This window comes from Drosophila teissieri, chromosome X (genome assembly GCF_016746235.2).
Source record: "Drosophila teissieri strain GT53w chromosome X, Prin_Dtei_1.1, whole genome shotgun sequence".
NCBI classification, from domain to species: domain Eukaryota; kingdom Metazoa; phylum Arthropoda; class Insecta; order Diptera; family Drosophilidae; genus Drosophila; species Drosophila teissieri.
In genome coordinates, this window is record NC_053034.1 from 8,757,826 (window position 1) to 8,780,726 (window position 22,901).

A 22,901-nucleotide genomic window follows, 5' to 3' on the forward strand; every position below is an offset into this window, starting at 1 on the left:
TATCTTATCTGATCTGGTGTTAAATAAAAGCCTTACACTTCAGTGGGCTGCCAAAATCGAGTATTAAACTGGCTAATACCGGGAAACAAGAGAGTTAGATCTTTGAAATTGAGATATTGCTAATGGTCCTTTTTTCACCAGTCATTAAATTAGAAAGATGTTAAAGCCCAACTATTTCCTATACCTATCAATTACCTTTTAGATACTATATTTTATCGATTTAACAATTCATTTCAGTCAGAGTTGGCTTACTCATGGAAAACATTATGGAATTTGTTGTTATTACAAAACACCTACACTCTGATTCTACGTATTTTGCACTTAAACATTCTAATTACTCATCTGCTTCTTCCTATGAAATATGCTAACAGATAGTTTCGAAAACCTATACCTGCTGTTGGTTTTGGTTGTATGAAATCATATTCCCTTAGCTTTTTTAGCCTCGTAATCCAACAGCTGGCTTCTTTTGTTTTTCGCCTCGCATTTCTTTTGCTATTGGCCAAGTTCCGTTTGGAACTCGGATTCGAACCCATATGTAACACATCCCATCGCACAAGAAACCCAAGAAACATGAGGCAAACGGGAGACCCGACATCAATTCGCATGCAAATGAAATTTCGCCGCTTCTTTGGATTTCTTTCTAAAAGCATTTGTTCATATGCAAATGGTCGTGACGAATGCGGGGGGACTAGCTGAAGAGGGGGGGGCCTATTAGGATAGACAATGAAGATAAACCGTTTGAAAAGCATAGTTGTTGTTCTTTAATAAAGTCTCTTTTTTAATGAATCTAGAGATTGGAATTTTGTATCTATAGTAAAATGTATATAATACGATAATATTTATATCTTTTTATGCGACTAGTACCAAGTGGTTCGCCTTAGAGAGGTCATACTGTACATACTGTAGCGGCAACATATGAACTGAGCGGTCTTTTGTCCAGCTCCAAGTTGCCACCATCCGCCATGGGGTCAGGTCTTCTCCGCTCCGCTTCCCATCCCATAAACCCCACCATATCACTCCCCGTAAACCAATTTGCGACTGCGCATTCAGCGGAAGCATAGTAAATGCGCTTTAGCAGAGCATTTCGAATCAATTGCGAAAGTGTGAAAGGAAGTGGCCCCTCCTGCGAAAGAAAAAACCCCTTCGTTGTGCGTCGTTTCCTGCTGGAAACTGTGCAATATTCTCAGACAACAATCTGTCAGCAATATCCTGCATCCTGTGAAAGGAAATCGTCGAAAGGAGGCGGAATGAAGTCGTAAATAATGGCCAAAGCCTCGTTTGATGATCCTGTGGGAGGGTCTGGTGCATTCACACAATGGGGGTTAATATCCGAGCTCCGCTGAATGGTTACAATAAGGGGAAATGGAAAATCATAACAAAGCGAAAGGGGTAGGTGAGATAACGACGGATTTTTTGTTTAAACTCCACTTTATGCAATCTCTATTGGTGTTTGATATAGCCATTTAACATCCCATTTATTTACTGTATGAGGGTTTGCCAGGAAAATGCATCATACAGATTCTAAAGCTGTGTTTCACCTTTTCCAAGTGACCGACCAACTGCTGTCAACTCACTGACCAAGTGCAATTAAGCATGTATATATGTACATATATATATTCTGATTTAATGCTCCATTTACTGCAGAGCAATTGTTCACGACCAGATTAGTCAGCAATGAAATCATAAACGATGATGAGTGATCTGTGCGCGGTAACTACTATGTTGATCAGGCAGATAGATATGGCTGCTGTTCGATGTTGGTAGTTTCTCCATCCAATCTGCATGGTGTTTGGTCTATGGGGTTTTGTTTTAGTTTTAGCTTTTCCCCCAAGCGAATCTAACTAACTATCTGGCTGACTGAGAGTTTTCCAATCGCTGATCGTTGGCTTGATTTTCAGAACAACCAGCAACTGGCAACCAGCGGCTTCCATGCTCAGAGTCCGTTAACAGAAGAGTCTTCTCCAGAGATCGGAGACACCGATTTAGCCATGGCCCCAAGCGGTTTTACAGTTTCCAGGTAGAACCGAACTAACCGAACGATCCGAACGAAACGGATTGGAACAGTTTTGCCAAGTCTGTCGCTTTTACTTTGCATGCAAACAGTTAAGAAGACTGGTCGCTGTTGGTTGTTGGTTGGTTTGCTTGGTTTGCTTGGTTTGCTTGGTTGCTTGGTTGTTGCTCTATTAACTGGCTCTGGCCAAGAGATTTACGTTGACTGTAATCATAACCATAACCATAACCAGAACTTAAACTCGAACTGTGCACCGAAACCGGAAGTGAGTGAGCCGCCTTCCGTCTTCACGAGCTGCTTTCTATCTTTCTTTCTTTAGCATCAGGCTAATAATTGACAAACAATCTTTTGTTTATGCTAACACTTCAGGCGATATTTTTAGAAGCTATTCTTGAATCTTCACTTTATCCTTTCATAATAGGAACAGCTTTTGAGAAATTACTAAAAAGTTTGGAAACAATATTTATTTTTGATTAATTAATCATGTTCATGTTAAAAACTCCATGAGAACAAAACGAACTAATGATCTTCTGTAAACATATCTCACTTGATTGATTGAGATATTTTCATGGAAATGATACATCAGCAGCATACCCATCACATATGTATGTATGTATGTACACCCTTTGCTGACCCATTCCATTGAACTTAGTCACAAATGCGGGGCATTCGGGCGACTCTCTCCGATAAACCTTTTTGATTTCCAGTCCGGCCCGGCCCCGCCCCGCCCCACTCCGCTCCGCCCCCGTGATCCCCGCGTGCCAAAAGTGAAAGTAGCGCCCGCGGGGCCATTAGCGGGTATCCAAAATTAGACACGACTTGGTGACCTGTTGGCCTAGGCCAACTACCAGCTACCAACTGCAAGTAAACAACCAACCCACAAACCCGACGGATGACACATCATAAACAAATACCGCGTATCCAGTTCCACTCAGCATGTGTATGTGTGTGGTTGTGTGTTTTGTTTTTTTTCGGATGGAAAATGGGCTTTGCAATGTAAATAGTCCAATTACGGATAAAAGGACTTGAATTTCGACTCCTGAATGGATTTATTTCGTCAGTTTCCTCGAAACAAATGAATGTCTTATGTCATGACCATTAAGTCGCTGTTCCAGACTTCGTTGCGATAATGTATTCGTAGAAAGACGCGAGATAAACAAACGTGATCGCTGGGAAAGAGGTGAGGATCATAAATACGATGACGCATAGCATCGCTCACCTCTCTTTTGGGTCGACATCATCCGAATCCGTTTCAAAGGAATCCCTGGACCCGCACAGTGGTACAAGTTGCATGCTATTATAATGATATAATGATATAAGTTATCCATTATCTTTAGCCAGAAAACCTTTTTCACAGAAACATCATTTCAGTATCTGCCCTGCCTTAACTTTTCTCGTAAAAAAAAAAATGCTTGCAAAAATTAATGACTATTTTTTTAATATTTGTCGTGAACTTGCACTTTTTTTTCGTGTTGCGAAAAATACTAATTAATTTATGACAATTCGCATGAGAACGTGAGCAGCTTGAGTAATTCATGCTAATTGATAGGCTTCGTTTCATTGAATGGGAACTTCTGCGAACTCTTCTCGCAGATAAAAAGCTCGAGTTCTCACGAACACAATTTGCTAGATAACTTATCGCTTGGCGCAGCACTAATCAAACATCGATGTTATCGCCGATCTGGCCCACTGTGCACCGGTCGAAGGGTGACATATGGTGGCTTCGGTTCCGTCTCCTCCTCCTCCTTCTTCGCCTCCGCCGGCGACTCCCGCATGACTCAAATTGTTGGTATGCCTCCGCCTGGCGCCGCCCGCGTCTCCGCTTCCGAGAAAACGCTCAACGTGTTCTCTGCCCCTGCAGTTCGTTAACCGCAGCAGCGCAGCAGCGGCGCTGCACTTGGCGAAAACTTCTATAAGTCATCTTTAAAAATGATAATCCCCTAAGCAAATTTTGAGCATCAAGCCACGATCATGCGATTCTATATTAAAAAGGAATCTGTAATGTAAAACTGGGTGGTCTTAACACAAGACCTGCGTTTCTCCCGGTGTATCTACTATCAGTCAGTCCAGTCGATGACGGTGACGACGCCGACAGCGCTGTTTTCCGCTCTGCCCGACGATCGAAGCCAAGTGGTCGCGACTGTTTGCAGTTTTCAGTACCCAAGAAACTTCGGACGCGGCGTGTCGCGAAAAGGGAAGTGCAAAGTGGCCAATAGTGAAGATCGGATTAGAAGAGACTCCATCCATATCTAGAGGATATATCCTATTTTTGTTCAGGTGTCGTGCTAGTGCGAATGATCTATCGGTGATTTAAGTTGTACTCTAAAGACAGACCATGGTGCATCTGTATCAACGACGTCGCAACCGCGAACAGGTGGGTTATGATCCCTTTCAATGGGCTCCAAACGCTTCCATTCAGTTCCGTTCTACGTTTTGTAATGTATATATAGATAATGGTCGTGTCTGGCATATGGATTGTCTAATTAGTTGGTGCGGAAAATCGCTAGAATAGGGAAGGGGTATTAAATGAATCAATTTCCAGTTGATGAAATTCGCACCTGTTTAATGGTAAGCGAAAAAGAACCGGCGCAGAATAAACATTGGAAATTCAATAACGAGGGAGTCAGATAAAGAAATAAAGCCTCAATTGGTTCGCCAATAATGACGAATTGTTTTAATTGAGCCATTCCCACAAGCTCACAAGCAATGTTTTAATTTCGTTGATCCGACACTTTGGTGGCGCGGATCGTATTGCATTAACCTTGATAGGAAACGGGGTCAAAAGAACCCCCCAGAATGACGATTGACCCATTAAGAAATGAATGAAACTTGCACTTTTCACCAGGAGTACATATGTACAATGTACATATGTATATATGTGTATTATCTGCACCGAAAGATATAATAACAATGTTGTATATATGCGGAAATTGCCAGACACAGAAGATTAGTCGACTGAAAGCGGAAAAGCCAAAAGGTGGCACATTTGTTGATATTTCCCATTTACACACTTAATCTCGCCCCATTTCGAGGCAGATAAGGTGGGCCACAGTGCATTGGCATTGCACAATGTGCATACTATACATGTACATAGTACACTATATACATATACGAATATACGGCAGCCTTATAGAGGCAATGATGTGATCATAGGCGTGAGGCATTAGCTCAAAATGAAAGATGATCACCGTGTTTAATTGCACAGCATCACGAAGTCGTGAGAACACAGAGTTTGCATCACTCCATAAACTGCACAAATTTACGATCCGCAGGCTCTGAACTAGTTCCGCTGATCATAAAGACGGCGGTTTTATTGATCTGCAAGCCGTTGGCAGTGCAATTCAATGCCCATGAATCAAATCAATGCAATGGCAAAGCGGAAACCAGTTGACCACTTAATGTGTGTCAGAGTGGCAGAACTAGTTCCGTAATTTAACCAATTGTCGTAAATTCACTTGGTTATGATGGCTATGAGGTCCCATCGAAGTTTAACCCGTTCTCTTGCTGCAGATGCATTTAATGAGGCTATCTTTTCAGATCTCCAAGATATTTGCCAAGATACTGGATTTATGCGATAAACTCGTACTGTCACAGTACTTGTCCTCATAAATTCGCAATGTAATGGAATTGAATTACTCTTTAAAGATCTTGGACCTTTTGCTGCTCTTAAAATACCCATTGATAACCATATTTTATATATAAAACTTGTTTCTGAAAACACTGCGTAAAAAAATATGAATGAAAATACTCAAATTGTGGAATTTCCTTCGGATTTACATTCTGAAATTCTTTTATTTCATTTTTCGTGGAACATACCCAAAAATATTTATAGTATACCCTGTTTTTCTCAGAACAAAAAAAATTTACTACAGCTCGTAATTACTACGCAACTCAATGAATTAACTAGAAGTGTATTTTGATAGCATTGATTTAGGGTTCATAAACAATTCACCAGATAAAGGCAGTCATATTAATATTCATATCTTTGCTTTCAGGCTGTGAAACAATTCATTGATCTCTGCAACAATCTGGGTGCTAACTGCAGCACGACGACAGCCACATCCCCGTCAGCTTCCTCCTCCTCAGCCAGCAGCACGCAGAACTTAATAGCAGTAGTGCCGCCACAGTTGCAGCAGCTGCAGGTGCAATTACCGGCGCCAGGAGGAGGAGCAGGTGCTGGAGGAGGAGGCGGAGGCGGTGGTGGTAGTGGGGGAGCAACACCTGTAAGGCGCCACATCTCGCATACGACAGCCGTCAAGTTTCTGTACGCCCGTAAATTCGATATACCGCGAGCGGTCTCGCTGTACGAACAGCATGAACAGATCCGCCTAAAGGAGTATCTCTATAACATCGATCCGGATGTGGAGCCTCTGCGCTCCGAATTGCAGACCGGCAAGTTCACAATCCTGGTGAGTGGTTACATATTTCCGCATCTACTTCAGGAATGCGTTGATGATAACCATTTCCGTTTCTGATTTCAGCCCGCACGCACTTCCAGTGGCGCTGCCATCGCCCTGTTCACCGCCAATCGACACAGTCCGCTGAGCGTTTCGCACACAACCACGCTGCAGGGCATCGTCTATCAGCTGGACAGTGCGCTCCAGGATTCGGAGACGCAGCGCGCCGGTCTCGTTTTTATCTACGACATGAGCGGCTCCAAGTATTCCAACTTTGACTACGACCTCTCCCAGAAGATTCTCACACTGCTCAAGGTGAGTTTCGATCGGCCAGCGTGGCATACTTTTGGGCAGCTATCGCCAATTTGCTAGGGGGATCTGGAAACTATATAGAAAGTGAAACTCTATGATAAATAGAGCTTCGTTGCGCCAATCTCCACTTAGTTTTAAACTGAACATGTTGTATTTTAATTACCAAAGTCTCAAAGTTTCTAAAAGTTCTAAAAGTTCGTTTTACAAAATATTATAAATGGATAGTTGATGTTAAACTTCTTGTTTTAGTTATCTGATTTAATGTAGAAGATGCTCTCGAATTTCGTGCGTTCATGCAAAACTAGTTTCATGTACTTGTTGTTTAAGAGTTGAGTCATTAACATAACCATTTAAACAGATAAAAAACTTTTGAACATGTTCTTAAACATACATGATGACGAATCCGACACATTTCCAGGTGGCTCGTCTGTCATCACAGTGCCTGCCCCCCTGCAGTTTTGCCCCATTGTGCCGCACTTCCGGCTCGTGGCAAGTCAAAAGTCAGCGCAACACAATCCCAGCTTGCCCCACAAAGGCACGAAGCGTGGCACACGGCGGCCTCTGAAATTAAAATATTAAACATGCCTCTATTAATGCAAAAGATATTTCTCATTTGGTGTGTGCGTTTTTTTCATGTGCCATATGCGCATTTATGTTTTTTTTTTGTTATTTTGTTTTTTGTCGTATCTGTGAATCAGTATGCGCGCATCCAACTATCCGTGGTTTCTGTGCCAAGTGGCCTGTGGATTCTCTATCAACGGAATGGCGGAAAAATGTCTTCAAGCTGAAAATTTCTGTCTCGTTTCGTTGGCTTTTCATGTCATGCGTCAAATGTATTTCTTTTTTCTTTTTTCATATTTACTTTGTGGTTCACGTTGATTGAAAGGAAGTGGGAGGGATCCATGGAGTCGCTATTGGGCAAGTTCTTAATTTATTTCAGCTTTTTTTGGGTTGTTGTTGGTTGGCTTCTAAACTGTCTTTGTTTAATAGCAGAATAATGATTTCAGAAGTAAGCTTAAAATCAGCTTAATTATAGATGCCATTTATAGCGTAATGCCAATTATAGATTGTGTAAAAATAAAAAAATAAAACTACTTCTCTGGGAAATTTTGTTGTTTTACAATTGCTTTGAGAACTGTTAGCTGTAGGCCCTTTAAGTGCTGTTGTGGCGTTCTCTATTATTCTGCTTTTCCGCCCATAAAAGTTAGTTATTCGCATTGTTTTTTACATGAACTGCCATAAAATATTACTGTTGTACCTGACTCGGAAATCCTTGCTGAAGGAAGTAGTTGAGCGCACACAATCAGCGCTTCAACAAAAAAAAATAACTAGAAACCCCACTCTAAGTACACACACCCCCATATATACACACACAAACACACACACGCACAAGGTGGAGATGAGTGGTTGCTGGTGGGCGGTGGTCCTGCGGGTGGGCGTGGAAATCGCAGCATGCCGCGCGTGGGCGGAAGCATTCGTCTGCCCACGCGAGCAGATGAAAACAACTACTGCTGGCGAAGTCACGCAGAGTAAGACGTAGTTTTGATTGCGAACTCGGTTGCCCACTGTCACCAGCCCCTTTTCCACTATTTACTTTAAAGAAATGAACCAACAAGAGGCAAACCCAAAAACAACAACAGGTAGCTATCATCATCCCAGTTTTTCTTATTTTTTTGTTGTTGCTGCCATCGCTGTCGCTGCCTTGTTTTCCATTTCATTTGCGTTCCGTTTGCTCGAGTCCCACATTTTTGTGCTCTTTGCTGTTTTGATGTTTGTCTTGAAATTGCGTTCTACTTGTCGTCCTACTGGCTATGTACAGTTAACAGAGATCGTACCTCGAACGAAAGTATATATACATACATATATATATTTGTATGTAAGTGCTATGGGGGTCCAGAGAAATCGCCGGCCGGCATTGAAAGTCCGCGGACATTGGAGTCTCTCTACATATTGCGCTCAATTTGCCAAAAAGCCTCATCAGGTATATATGTATGTATGTATGTATGAATAAACATTTACATTGGTGTTTATCTACCTACCCATATTTGTATACATAATCTGCCCACTCAGATGTACAGGCTGCGTTAGACAAATGTCAATCGTTATTGGCTATCTAATATTAACTCATAATATTTTTATCAGAACTTTGTTATAATAATTTAATCATAACGATTTATAACGATTTACGGAGAAAATGGCAACTATTACAAAAGACACTTTCAAAAATATATCTGTTTTAGGGTTACCACCCACGCCTAATACAATGATTAATTTTAAAATTGCGCTATTGTGATGCCATTTGTGTGGACTCAACTGTTTAAATACATATCCATCTATATATGTATATGAATTCCATTCTGCCACGAAAATCAAAACGCACAAAATAAAGTTAACAATGAAACCGATTCGGCGTGGGCGAGCTCTTCCCTCGCAAATGGAACGCCACTGGTCAGATGGAGATGGTTGAATAGGTGGAGGGGTGGGGGTGAGGAAGAGGAAGTGCGGGAGAATGAGAGTGTCCAATAAGCGTTCTCTTTGACGCGTGTCTAACTCTTTTTTGTTTTTTATTTTTTTACTTTAGCTTAAGAGAGAGCGGGTAGAAGATAAGTTGCGTTGGCGGTAAGCCCGATGGCCGTGACGTCATGGGGATGGAAAGAAACGAGGAAGAGTGTGGCAACTCTGGCTTGTACCAAGGCGCGTATGCGCAATATTTTTGGGGCCATCACGCATACGCAGCGTTGTCGCAATGTGAAGATGGAAGCGATCGTAGCACGCACACACCCACACTTATGCAGAGAGTGGAATGTGCCCACGCGTTTTCACTCTCACTTTTACACAGAGAGTGTGGAAGTGAGAGAGAGAGAGAGAGAGAGGGAGAGACGGTGTTTATGCGTAGCACTGTTTATGAAATCGGGATAAAAAATATGAAAAAAATGAATTTATTTGTAAACATGGGATTTACATCAACCTACTTTGCCTTGGATTTGTACATGTCAATATGACAAATGTAAAATATTAGTATGCAATAATTCAAAAAATTTATGGCATAAACCTGGTAGGTGAGAGAGAGCACGGAGAGAGCAAAGCTTTAAAGCGCGCTCTTTTTCGCTGTGTCGCTGGTGGCTATCTTACGCTTTTGCTTGATTAACTAATTCAGTTGGCGTGTTCTAGTCGAACGTTATAGATTGTATCCGAAAGCACCCCCAATCCCCAAAGAAAAACCGAACGGAAAAGAGCGGTTAAATGTGCGTACACCTGGATAAGTCATTAATTCGGTGCTTTGTTTTTTTCGTAACATTTCTGTGGCCTCCATTATGTGATTGGCTGCTGCTGCACTTGGCCGACAAACACTTGATCACACAGTGATTGACGGCGGGATAATTTGGTCGTATTTATAGATCGCATCGTTCGTAAGAATATTCGGCGCGCAGTTCATTCATTGCTGCTCAGTTGGCTTAAATACGATGACGGCGTCGATATGTTAACGCTATTGTTATTGTTGGCCACTCGGCTGGCTGGCTGGCTGGCTGACTGACTGACTGACTGGCTAGCTGCTGTTTTGTGTTATTTTTACAACGTGCTTTTTGTTGCCACAGCCGTTCGACATTGACGCAAATGTTTAGACCAGATTCGAGCGTCTAAATGCAAATTTATACACCAGAAACTAGAGAATTGTACGCCCTCGGAACGTGGATTACTCTATTTCCGCATTACAAGAGTGGTATCGGAAAATCCAAACAAAAATTCGCCGAAAAATCATATAGTTTTAGTGAAAATAAGTGGCGTGTTATTTTTGTTTATTTTTTAAGTACTCGTACGACAGTAAAGAGTTGTGTGACTTTTAAACGTGGAAAGTTTGATTTTAAACAAATTAACTGACAGCATTGCGTAATTCATATTTTTGGACAACAATTTTTTTAAAAGCCGTAGTGTGGCTAGAGTACTTATCTTATCTTAGCAATTAGTATTTTTGGTTGATTTATGGTAGCTATTTCCTTCTTCTTAGTCGGGCAATGCGTCCAAAGAGAACTTACTTAATCTATAGACGAACGTTGGAGAATTCCGAAGGCACAGTCATAATGCATAGGTCACTTTTGTGAGCCGTTTTTTATTTGTTGTGACTTGAAGCACCTCTCCATATGAAGTGAAACGTATTTTGTTCAATGATTTGATGACTATTTAAGCACTTTATTTGGCAATTTCCAGCTGAAACGACTTAATTTATACGAACTCAGAACTGAATGTTTTCATAATCTCTCTATAAATTTTTCCATTCCTTAGTTCATTACTTTTCGGTATCAGTTCTGAATGAATTTAATATTATTGAGTACCCTGAGGCTTTGAGTATCCTGCTTTCTAAGCGGGGCTGGCAACCCTGTTTGCCAACTTCAACCACTTGAGCCACCCACACGCGAGCAATCGACAGCTGCATCGCATGCAACCTTGCACTCGCAAAACCACCCTTAGCCGCCACTTTGGCTCTCGCCTTCGCTCTCGCGCTTCCTTTCTCCCACGTTCCACGTCCCTTGCTCTCCCAACAACCCCCTGGCGTCCACCAGGGTTGCCAGAGAGAGGGCGAGCGCTGCCCGATGGTGGTGGCAAAAAGAAGAGAGCGCGTGCGCCGAGAACGCAGCCGCAAAATAGCGAACGAGAAAAAAATAGCTGAAAAAAAAAAACCAAAACGAAACGAAAAAAATAAAATAAAGCAGCCGCAGCAGTCAGACGTAGTTCAGCTTTCCACGACGACGCGCAACAAACAAACGACATAAAGAAAAGCGAGAAAATCCAATGAAACGCAGCGGCCAAGAAGAGACAACTCAGAGGCGTAGGAAAATCGAAATATTGAACAACTGAACGAACGCAAGAAAGCCAGCGAAATGCTTTCCAAATTGTTGCTTAATCGGAAATCCTTCTGCTAAAGTGCTTAAACATTCTTGTGTTTTATTTTTTTCCAAGTGCAAAGAAAAAAGTGGAAAACTCTCGGTGCGTTAGTGTGCGTTTGTGTGTGTATGTGTGTATCTGAAATCAGCTTTAGTTTGTTGAATGTTCCACACGCACTCTGCAGCAACAAATTCGCGGATTGCAACCGGGTGAAAAAATACACAAAAATATCAAAAAAGTATTGGGCATAAAGTAGTCTACTTACTCAATTAACAACTATAATCGCAGGTTTAATAACAAAATAGAACCCGATCTCAAATGCGTATTTTTGTTTTGTTTTTTTCCCTGTTGAAACCCCAACAATCCCAACCCAACCCCCGTGTGTCTGCCGTTTAACCCAAAAAAAAAAATAGAAAGAAAGAAAGATAAAGAGAGGATGTGCATCCATCCCATTGTGTAATGTGGCAAATCGGCGAGAATCAACACGAAAAACAAAAAAAAGATATAGCAACGCAACGCAAGCAAAAAAGTTATGTAAAATTGTTCAATTGAAAGTGCACGCAATTAGCATTTAATTGTGCGAACCAAACTATATATTACAATAAAAATCTGAATAATTAGACAGCGGCGGTGGCGGCAACAACAACAACAATAGCAACAACGCGGCAATCAACAACAATCCATAACAACGCCAACGCGCGACTCAGGTACATGATTATACAGATACAGATACAGATACAGCCCAGCTGTATATATACATATATATATTATACTGGCGATATGGACATATATGTATATGTATCCATATATATTTATATATATATATGTACTTGTCGCCAATATGGACAGAGAGTCGCCCCCTGAATGTGATTTGTAAAGACCTCGCCAAAAACATTTCTATTTGCTGTTTTCGCTGTCTTTTGTTTTCAAGGAAATCTATTTTTTGTTTCTCTGGCTATTTGTAGACAACAAACATTTGATTTTAATTTGAATTTTGCTTATGATTCATTAGCCTCGGCTTTCGCAGTGAATCACGTTTAAAGTTGATCGCGGTGCTTAGGTAAATCACAGCTACACTCCATCGTTATTAATCAGCAAGCGGCTGAAATCTCGCGGATTGAGCCCTTGTGGTATTCAATTAGCTAATGCCAAATGCTTTGGAGAGTGTGTAGGGGTCGTTGTGTCAAAGTAGGTCAGCTAATTGGGTTGGCACCCGGCTGGGTGCGAAAACGCTGCTGACAGGGGATACTTCCTTTCCCGAGGCCATGAAAATTGTATGGGCAAATCCAGCATGAAAGAGCCAAGATGTATTTATAGTTTATACATTGACAAAAAGTCTAATCGATTTATATTTTTTAGTTTATAAATTGACAAAAAGTCTTATCGATTTATAGTTTACAAATTGACAAAAAGTCTTATCGATTTATAGTTTATAAATTGACAAAAAGTCCTATCGATTTATAGTTTATAAACTGACAAAAAGTCTAATCGAGTTAACTACCTCAAAAGAATTCACAATTTGCAGCCATTTAACATCAATATTTAGCCAGTTGTTATACAGAACCAATGTTGATTGGCAATCAATTTAATCGCTTGGCCAGTTCATAGAAATTATATTGATAGCTTAACTGCTTATTAACAAACGATATTGATACAACTTGTGCCACTTTCAATTTGCTTCTACTGACAGGCAATCTCAAGATACTCAAGACACTTTTTCTACTTTTTCCAACCTCCGGCTTGGCGAAGCAAGCTGCCTTATGCAGATACAGTATCTTTGGGGTTCTTTGGCCGACCATCAATGGCAGGTGATATGCGACTTTTGTTTTCTTTGCGCTTACCTGTCCTCTCCGCCGTTTTCATTGGCGCAACAAAAGCTGCTGCGGCTGTCAGAGCTTGACAAAAATCAACAAGAACAACAGCAAGAACAACAACAATGGCAAATATGCCAATAATACAGGGGCTAAAGCGGTAGAACTAGGAGGTGGAGGTGCAGGTGGAGTGTGGAGTACGAAGAATGAGGAGGAACAAGTGGAGGCAATCAAACACAGCTGTTGGCGTTCGTTCCACGGCGCGTATACATTTCTTATTTTTTTTTTGTTTTTTTTTTTTGTGCTGCCACTTTTTACTTCTTACCTTTTGATTTATATCCCCCGATGTCTGCTCATATCTAAATGTGTGTGTATGTGCCAGAGAAAGAGACCCAGTTACAGTGCGTATCAGAACATTAGAACAGTTGGCTATATGCAATGCACAAATGTTTTCAATATCAAGGTAGCAGAATTTAGAGCATTTATGAATTAGGATCTTAAGTTGATTAGGTCAAGTACCTAGAAAGTATAAAGTATTCGGTCAGAAATCGAAACTATCGATCTTAGTAAACGCTTTGCCTCCATAACCGCCAACTATCATTAATATTAGACAACTGTTTCGAAAGCAAATAATTTCTTTGATGAATGACAAACTGGACTGCTTGCATACTTTATGATAAATAGCACATTTATCGATTGCGACCCTTCGACCTTACTATGACAAATGTTTTAAGTATTTACTTCGTGTCTCGCAGGTATTTTCAATTGATTGGCTTGCGGCCTTATATCATACCGGGCAAATAAGCCTCGATTCGGTTGGGATCTCCCACAAGTGTGAGTGTGTGTGTGTGTGTGTGTGTGAGAGAGTGTGTGTGAGTGCCGTCAGTCAATCAGCGTGAAGAGCTCTCCAATTAGCATGGCTTAGCCTGAGCCATCAAATATTGATTCCCCTTGCGGATATCTTCGACTTCTCTCACAGCGACTGTTCCACCTGCAGCCGAATAATATTTATTATTTATTTTGTGTACGGCTTATGCTTTTTTGCCCCTGACTGACACATTGTCATTTTGTACCTTTCTACTTGAAAACCTTTTCATTGTAAACATTTCTGGCTTGGCTGGTTTTTTTTTGTAATTTTTTAGCTGGACTTTTTGATGGAAAAATCCATACTTTTGATCCATAAATAGCCGCACGTAATTTGCTATTGACAAAGAATCTCTATATTTAGTTTGTTTTCTTTTTTTTGTTGAAAACATATACGAATTTTATTCTTCAATTAGATAATTGAATAATGCTGATTAATCATAACTTATCGATGGCCATTTCCCATGATCTTTTGGCCCCACGTTCGCTTATTCATTTGTCTTTAAGCTCCTCTTCCACTTCCTCCCTTTGCTTGCGTCTCTTTGCCTGCTGGTTTATCGGTTTGTTTGCTGTGCGTGCCGCTTTCGCCTTTTTTGCCCAACGCCGACGACAAATTCGTTTCATGCCCAAAGACGGGAACAAGCTTAAAACGCATTACCAATTTTGGCCATGGCTAATTTCACATATTTATTTATTGTTTCTCGCCCCCTTTGAATATGTGGAATATGGCTGAGAAATGAAATAGGCAGTGAAAAGTTTTTTTTTTTTCTACTATACGATTACTATTTGTTGGTACCGCGTGGCGTATACTTGATAACATTTTGAACTTTAGTGGCGTCGATTCCGCACAAGTTCCTGGCTAATTGGCTTCCTTGTGAGTGAGTCCCCCTTGACATTTGTATAGATTGCAATTAAATGTCATCTCATGGATTCAGTGGATTCATATTCATATGTGCCATACGTCATTTCGGGAATTTCCAAAAGGCATGGGAAATTCAAATCGCCAAATTCAAGGGATTTTACTTAATTTGGTGGTATTTTTGTGAAAGAAATAATTACTGATTGCTAATTAGCCACACAGTAACTCTTTGATTGGATAGCACGCTAATCATAATGAAATTTATAATTGAACTAAAATTGAATTCCTGCGTCAGATTCCCAGAAGCCAGCTAAATAAGCCAGCTTGTTTCATAATTCTGGGTACAGATTGAAAGTGGATTTCGGCACTCGAGCAGAGCTGTTGTACACTAAAGTCAATTTACTGAAAATATATGTTCTCTACGTTACCCAAAAAGTGTTGGAAAGTTCTATTGCATCAAGTGTGGGCCAAGCTTAAGTTATAGTGTTGAAAAGTTAATTTCCTTTCATTTGAAGTTTAAAAAACTGCGCTGTACTACTTACTATAGTACTATTCATTTCTTTCTGTGCATCTCAGTACCGGCAATGTTGCTAATTTTAGCTTTAGCCCGGAATAAACTTCATATAACAATATACAATTTTCCCGGCATCCCACACACTTCTGCAGCCGTGTAACGAGTATTCATTCAGGGAAGTGGGAGGCATAAGGACACCGTAGACACTGTAGACAACACAGTCGGGATGAATCGGGAGAGTGAAACGCATGCCAAGGCACGTTAAGTTGCCCACTTGAGTCCCATCAGGAAAATTCCTACTGTGTTGTTAGTGTCCCTTTTGGTTTGCCTCCCCTAGCCGGCGGGGGCGTGGCATGTCAGAGGGGAGGGGGGGCGGAGCGGTATGGAAAGGTTGAGTGCGGAGACGCGAAGGTGGATGCTTCAAGTTTGTCCCAAGTTTCGTTCAACTTTTGCGCAGACTTCTTGGCCCTCAGGGCAAATAATCTGGCCAAGAACAGCACCATTCCAATATTTATACCCGTTACTCGTAGAGTAAAAGGGTATACTAGATTCGTTGAAAGGTATGTAACAGGCAGAAGGAATCGATCTACAGAAAAACTTTTTGCCACGCCCACCAGGCGATCGTAATTAGCAGTAGGTGTCTACTGGAAACGAAATGATCGTTGGCCACTTCTATCTGAAATCCAGAATCTCCCAATTTTCCCTATTTTTTTTCTCTAGTTTTTTTTATATTTTTTTTTATGTATTTTCCGTGTGCTGTGTTTGTCAATTAAATGTGTGCATGGATGGTGGGGTGGCTGACTGAACATTGTGATTGTTATTATTGGATTGCCTGCTATCTCAGCGCCGCCAGCCCCCCAATTGGATTCTAATTGGATGTGGGAACAACCAGAAACAGGGGGGCGAAAGAGCGGAAGGGCGCGGGGTGAACAGCAGGGCATGTGTGACCCTGAAATGCCGGGCGACAAGTTCGTTTTTTGGCGTTCTTGGTTTTGGTTTCAGTTTCAGTATATATTTCAGTATAACATTGTACGCTGCGATACAACAAATGCAAAAAAAAACAATCAAGTCGCCAATTATGACTCATAAGCACCCCTAAAGTTCACATGCGAGAAGAAATGAAATATGAAATGAAATGTTATACAATATTTCATTATTACTTTTTGTTAACCCCATTCAAACTTCTTGAAGGCACGCACCTTGGGTTATTTATTATTGGCCAAGTTAGGTGGGGAAACGACCAAATTAGCAGGGAAAAGTCGATTATTTATTGCCTCTATTGAGTACTGCTGATATGCAAATTGGACAAGTCGAGGACATGGCAACTACTTTCTCCTGTTGGACTCCCAAAGAAACTATGCGAAAGCTAAGTAGCCTAATTAGTAATAAATAATGTTGCTTACTTACGTCAATTTAAGGAGTAGTTTATGATTGCTTATCCCAATTTTGTATTATTATTATTATTGGTTCACTTAGAAGCGTGGGATTATTTTAATGAATTTTATCTGTGCGGAGTGGATTATTTATGGGATTTATTGGGGATATTCAATATGCAAATTGCACCGCTGAAGGGCATGGGATAATATCACAGACTGCCACCTGATCCTTGAAGGCGGAAAGCAACGAGACATGGTGATTATAACTGCAAGTACTTAATTAAGGCATTTTAAGGGTCTATCGAAATATGAGAATCAAAAGGCAGAAAGCATTCATTTGGTATTATTTGCGTTCTAAGCCCCTCCAACAAGAGTCAAAGAAAAATAAATGGTTATTATGCATTCCAATTCGTTTTGAAGAGCATTTAAAACAATATTGCCTACTTTTCAGCATGCATAATCTCAGATGTGTGAGTGTATGTGTATGTGTGTGTGTGTGTGTGTGCGGGTGTGCTGGGATCAAAGTGAAAGTGCACACGGAAACAAACCTAAAGGCAAAACAAAAGCATGAAAAGCGGCAGAACGACGAGGGTTCGAGAGTTCAAGGAATGAAGATGGAGGTGAAAATTGAGAGGAATGAAGATGAAGGTGAAAATTGAGAGGGAGCAGCGGTGGATGAAAGGAAATCCTTTTTCTTATAGCATTTTGCATAGGATGTTTTACAGGACGTCCGATACAAAGTCAATTAAATCGCAATTTTTTCACTCACATGACAACTGACTTTTACAACTGCACTGCGGAGCTCAACTCCTTAATGTTTGCGAGTGCGTATGTGTATGTTTATGTGTTATTGTGTAGGATTTGATGATGCAATCTGTAGCAATCTTCTGTGGGAGAAGAGAAAGAAATCCACGAGAAGGGGAGGGATGAGTTCAGCCAGTGTAATTGAATATGTTGCCAATTAGGGCTTTAAACGGAATTTATTGAGCCAACAGCAGATGCACAAAGCGAAACAATGGGGGCACGCGGAGAAACGGAGGAGAAAAGACAATATTTTTTTTAGGTAAACTGCTGAAAGAACTTTTAATTAAATTTTCCACAAAATCGCATGGATGTGTGTCGCTGCTGGTGTGTGTGTGTGTGTGCCCATATTGGTTGTGATTGTGCGTTTAATTAAAGTGCATTTGCTGCTGTTGTTGTTGTTATTGGTTGGTTGTACCGCATTTCTGTTGGATATATACGTACATATGAATGTACATATGCATGTAGTTTTTTGCCCACTGTGCTTGCTGACCTTAATCTGCTTGCTGCACTGCTTTTGGGGCCAATAAACTAAATAATGATGGCATGGATGATATATGTATGTATATACATACGTGTGTGCACACACTCCGCAAAGCAAATACAGCGGGGAAAGAACGAGGTGCCCACCCACAACCCCCTTTCTCTCTTTCATCTCTATCTCTGTCTCATATTCAACTTTCTCGCTCTTGCGCTGGAAAATCACATTTCACCTCCGAGTGAAGCCAAGTTTTCCACTTGTTGTTTTTGCTGTATCTCAATGTGCCATCGACGAAAAATGCCGCAATGAAATTTTCTCAACATTTTCCCAACTGGGTGAAGGTTGCCGGTGCTTTTTCCCCATCACCACAAACACAACCACCACCACCATCACCACCACCCACTTTTCCTTCTTGTTCACGGAACCGTTGTATGTTGACGCAGTTTTCTTTTAGCCACTTCACCTGGCGGCTTTTCAACTTAATCAAAGCTGCAGTAGTTAGCCGTAAAAATATGCCCATATAATCGGCACCAATTTGCACTATTTATATGCATATTAAATACGCCTTAAATCGCAATTTAATATTTTAAATTACTTAAATTTCTTCATAAATTCCATATCTGAGAGAGTTTTCAGGCCACCTGTCAAAGTGTTGTTCATTTCTGTTTACAACTCATTTTGGATCATCCGATAGAAGGAAATGTCTGTAATTGAAAGTTCAGTGAAAGGTTTTTATCTCCATGTTTTTCAAAGGAAGTGGTGACGATGGTGAGCTGAGCATTTCATTGCGTTGCGTGTTGATTAATAAATGCAAAGTTTTTAGCCGGAACCAGAACTTGCTTTATTGCACAAAGGTTTCCCTGGAAACTGGGTTCTGCTACGCGTGGACTTTTCCACCCATCGCCACCCATCACCACCCATTCACCCATCCGAATGCAAAATCTAAGCTGCGCAGTTCTGGGGAAAAGTGCAAGGGTCGAAACTGAATATTAAGCACAAATGTCAACTGCCACAAATTGATTCCCCGTAAAATGAAATACGATGAGTTTTCCATCGAACAAACATGTACATGTACATTGTATATCTTTGAAAACTTCCTGGAAAATTGCTGCATGCTCCTGTAATTGGCTGCTTACAGCTCAATGTACATTAATCTTACTTTTAATCATGCCTTTCGTGTGTCAATTAGCAAATGAAGTCAATAACAAATGGCGCAACTAATTAAAAATGTATACTGAGAACCATGGTCAATAGTAATTGATCAAAGGATAGCGATTTAATGAGATTTTGTATGCAGATTGTTAAGAAACTGCAGTATTAAATACACATTTTAAAGAAACTGATTGCTGAGTAAAAAAAAGCGGAAAATTGGGGCGAAAACCTTACTTCAACTTTATGAATCCAGTTCTAATCATGAAACCATTGTTTGATCCTTGCAGGGCGGCTATCCGGCGCGTCTGAAGAAGGTCCTGATCGTGACGGCGCCACTGTGGTTCAAGGCACCCTTCAAGATCCTGCGTCTGTTTGTGCGCGAGAAGCTGCGCGAGCGAGTGTTCACTGTATCGGTGCCTCAATTGGCGCTGCACGTGCCGCGCAAGGCGCTGCCCATTCACTTGGGTGGCACGCTGGAGGTCGATCACGCCACATGGTTGCTCAGCTGCCGCCAATCGATGACGAATCGTGAGGACGAGCTGCTGGCCAATATCGTGGGTGTGGGTGGCGGTGGATCCGGATCCGGTACAGCAGCTGGATCGGCGATTGTGTCCACCAATGGCACGGAAACGGAGGCCGCGTCAACGGCAGCCACGATAATCAGTGCCGTCCACCAGTTGGGCGACAATAATACCACCGTGGTGACAGTCAGCAATGGTGTCGGTCCAGCTGGCTCGACAGCTGGCGGAGGAGTAACTGCAGCAGCGACGGCGACGACGGAACCCAACGAAAATATCACAATCAACGGACTGAGTCCAAGCCACCGTCAGGCGGCGAATAACAGCAGTAGCGGCGGCAGCAGCAGCAGCAGCAGTGCAGCCACGGCGGCCAATCCCCTCAAGCTCAACACGAGTGGTTCCGCGGATAACAATAGTACCATCACGAACGCCACCACAGCTGCTGGAGCAGCCGGAGCAGCTGCTGGCACCACCACCACCACCAATGGCGGCGGCGAGTTCTGGTCAGAGAATCCGCCCAGCAGCGCCTCGTCCGGCTTCAGTGACGATGATAGTCTCGCCGGCCAGGAGGGCGATCCCAAGCCCATCGATCAGATCGTCCAGATGGTGAAGCAGCGCGGACGCCATGGGCTGATCAAGGAGTATGCGGACATTCGGAATAGGGCGCCCGAGGGCACCTTCCTGCATGCGAGGTAAGCTCAATGAAATCCTAATTCTAGATCTCGGCTAATTTACTTTCCCCACATCCTTGCAGAATGCGGGCCAATCTGACCAAGAATCGCTACACAGACGTCCTCTGCTACGATCACAGTCGAGTGGTGCTGGCAAACGAAGACGGCGACGAGCCGTCGGATTATATAAATGCGAATTTCGTCGATGGCTACAAACAAAAGAATGCCTATATTTCAACTCAAGGTGAGCGATGACACATAATCATATCTATAAACTGTAAGCTAATGGAGTTTTCTTTGCAGGTCCATTACCAAAGACATCCCAGGACTTTTGGCGCATGATCTGGGAGCAACATTGTTTAGTTATAGTGATGACGACGCGCGTGATGGAGCGCGGACGCGTGAAATGCGGCCAGTACTGGGAGCCGACTGAAGAAAGTTCCTTAGAGTTTGGCGACTACCATGTGCGAACAATTAGCGTTGAGTGCAACGAGGACTATATGGTTGCCTCGTTAGAATTGAGAAACATAAAGGTGAAGCTCTATAAATATGGCAACAATAGCGCAAAATTATAATCACTTTGTCATTTCGCCAACAGACTGACGAAGTTCGCAATGTCTCACATTGGCAGTTCACCAGCTGGCCGGACTATGGTGTGCCCAGCTCGGCCATGGCCATGCTGAACTTCCTGCAGAAGGTGCGCGAGAAGCAGGCGCAGCTCGTCCAAGGACTGGGCGACACCTGGGCGGGTCATCCACGTGGACCGCCCATTGTGGTGCACTGCAGTGCAGGCATTGGACGCACAGGTGAGTCGATGGCATTGTAGACAATCCCCGTCAGATTTACTGACCGAAAACTCGACGCAGGTACATTCATCACCCTGGACATTTGCATATCGCGCCTGGAGGACGTGGGCACGGCGGACATACGCGGCACCGTTGAGAAGATCCGATCGCAGCGAGCCTACTCCATTCAGATGCCCGATCAGTATGTGTTCTGTCACCTGGCACTCATCGAATACGCATATTCGCGTGGAATGCTGCAGACGGTGGATCTGGCTGGCTTCGATGAACGTGAACCGGACTCGGAGTAGACTACTCCTATCAACACAGTCTTTGGACCGGAAAGCGGACGAGGAAACAACTTGTATACAGAATAATTTTATGTTTTACCATTGAAAATTGGAGTTGTAACTTTCTTCGACTAGATGTTCGTCCTGATATGATATAATATGATATATATGATACGAGAGAAACGATGGGAAGCACAGATAGATTCCGAGACACGGACGACGAGAGAGAGAGATGAAATTGTAGAGAGTAGAGTAAACAATTTACGTTAATCTATTATTTTTTTTTTAAATATTATTACATACCAAGCTATAGTTGTATAGCAAAAACATCTATATATAAACATTATTTAAATTAAATTTAAAGTAAATGAAAAACAAATAGCTAAAAATAAAGAAACAAAAACAAAACCAGCAGCATTAGCAAACAAACAAAAGGCTAAACAAAAGCGAAAAAAACCGAAATTAACAGCGAAGAGTGTTTAACCATGACAAAGTTAACTAGAGTCCGATAAAGTACGGAGTACAACGAAGGCATAAAGAATGAGGATGAGGATAAAGACGAGGATGAGGACGAGGACGAGGACAAGCGCGACTGGAGGCCACTCAAGGCGAGCAAACCAAACAAACCGTCCGGCGGACAGTCAAAATCGTAGACGGACCCGAGAAGCGGACAAATTTTTGTGCATTTTCCCCCCATCTCAACCAAGTAATCAAGGTGCAGCGGGCTGCGTATTTCCTAAAAGCAACTAAGCAGCTGAAGGCGGAGCAACAGGAGCGGCACCATCAGCGGCACAGCAGCCAACTAGTTACATACAATTTATAGCATATGCCTAGATCTACGTACCGCATATAGGAATATGGAATACGTATAACGATTATACAAAAATACCAGAAGAAATCACATTTAAGCACTGTTCAATGTTGTTGCATACGAAAATAGCCCAAAAGGAAGAGAGATTCATCTTCGCCAGCCCAGCCTCCTGGCCGCATCTCCTCCAGATGTGACCAAATCGAATCCACCACCCAAAAGCTCTCTTCGCTCCCCAAGCTGTTAAATGTGTAATTTTTGTTTTGTTTTTAACTTCTTTTTTTTTTTTTGTAATTCTTTACGAATATTTATATATAGAGCGTAATTAAGTGTGTCGTGCAGAGAGTCGTAGTGAATTTTACTAAAAATTATT

The 22,901-nt window shown here is 41.9% G+C and overlaps 1 protein-coding gene across 5 annotated transcripts in view; it reads left to right on the top strand.

Moving 5' to 3' along the window:
- Positions 1 to 22,128, top strand: part of LOC122624710 (tyrosine-protein phosphatase non-receptor type 9) — a 31,117-nt gene extending 8,989 nt beyond the window's left edge. For 2 of the 5 annotated variants that reach the window (XM_043804387.1, XM_043804386.1), the window contains exons 2-8: positions 6,007 to 6,420; positions 6,493 to 6,723; positions 19,747 to 20,669; positions 20,732 to 20,892; positions 20,952 to 21,181; positions 21,247 to 21,454; positions 21,515 to 22,128. In XM_043804387.1, coding sequence (XP_043660322.1) covers positions 6,007 to 6,420; positions 6,493 to 6,723; positions 19,747 to 20,669; positions 20,732 to 20,892; positions 20,952 to 21,181; positions 21,247 to 21,454; positions 21,515 to 21,741 — 2,394 coding nt within the window. In that variant the 3' untranslated portion in view covers positions 21,742 to 22,128. Of the gene's footprint in view, positions 1 to 4,185; positions 4,386 to 6,006; positions 6,421 to 6,492; positions 6,724 to 9,900; positions 9,966 to 12,014; positions 12,309 to 19,746; positions 20,670 to 20,731; positions 20,893 to 20,951; positions 21,182 to 21,246; positions 21,455 to 21,514 lie in introns of those variants that run through there. The other 3 variants (XR_006326502.1, XM_043804388.1, XM_043804389.1) reach the window with 3 other exon arrangements.
- The last annotated feature ends 773 nt before the right edge of the window (positions 22,129 to 22,901 follow it).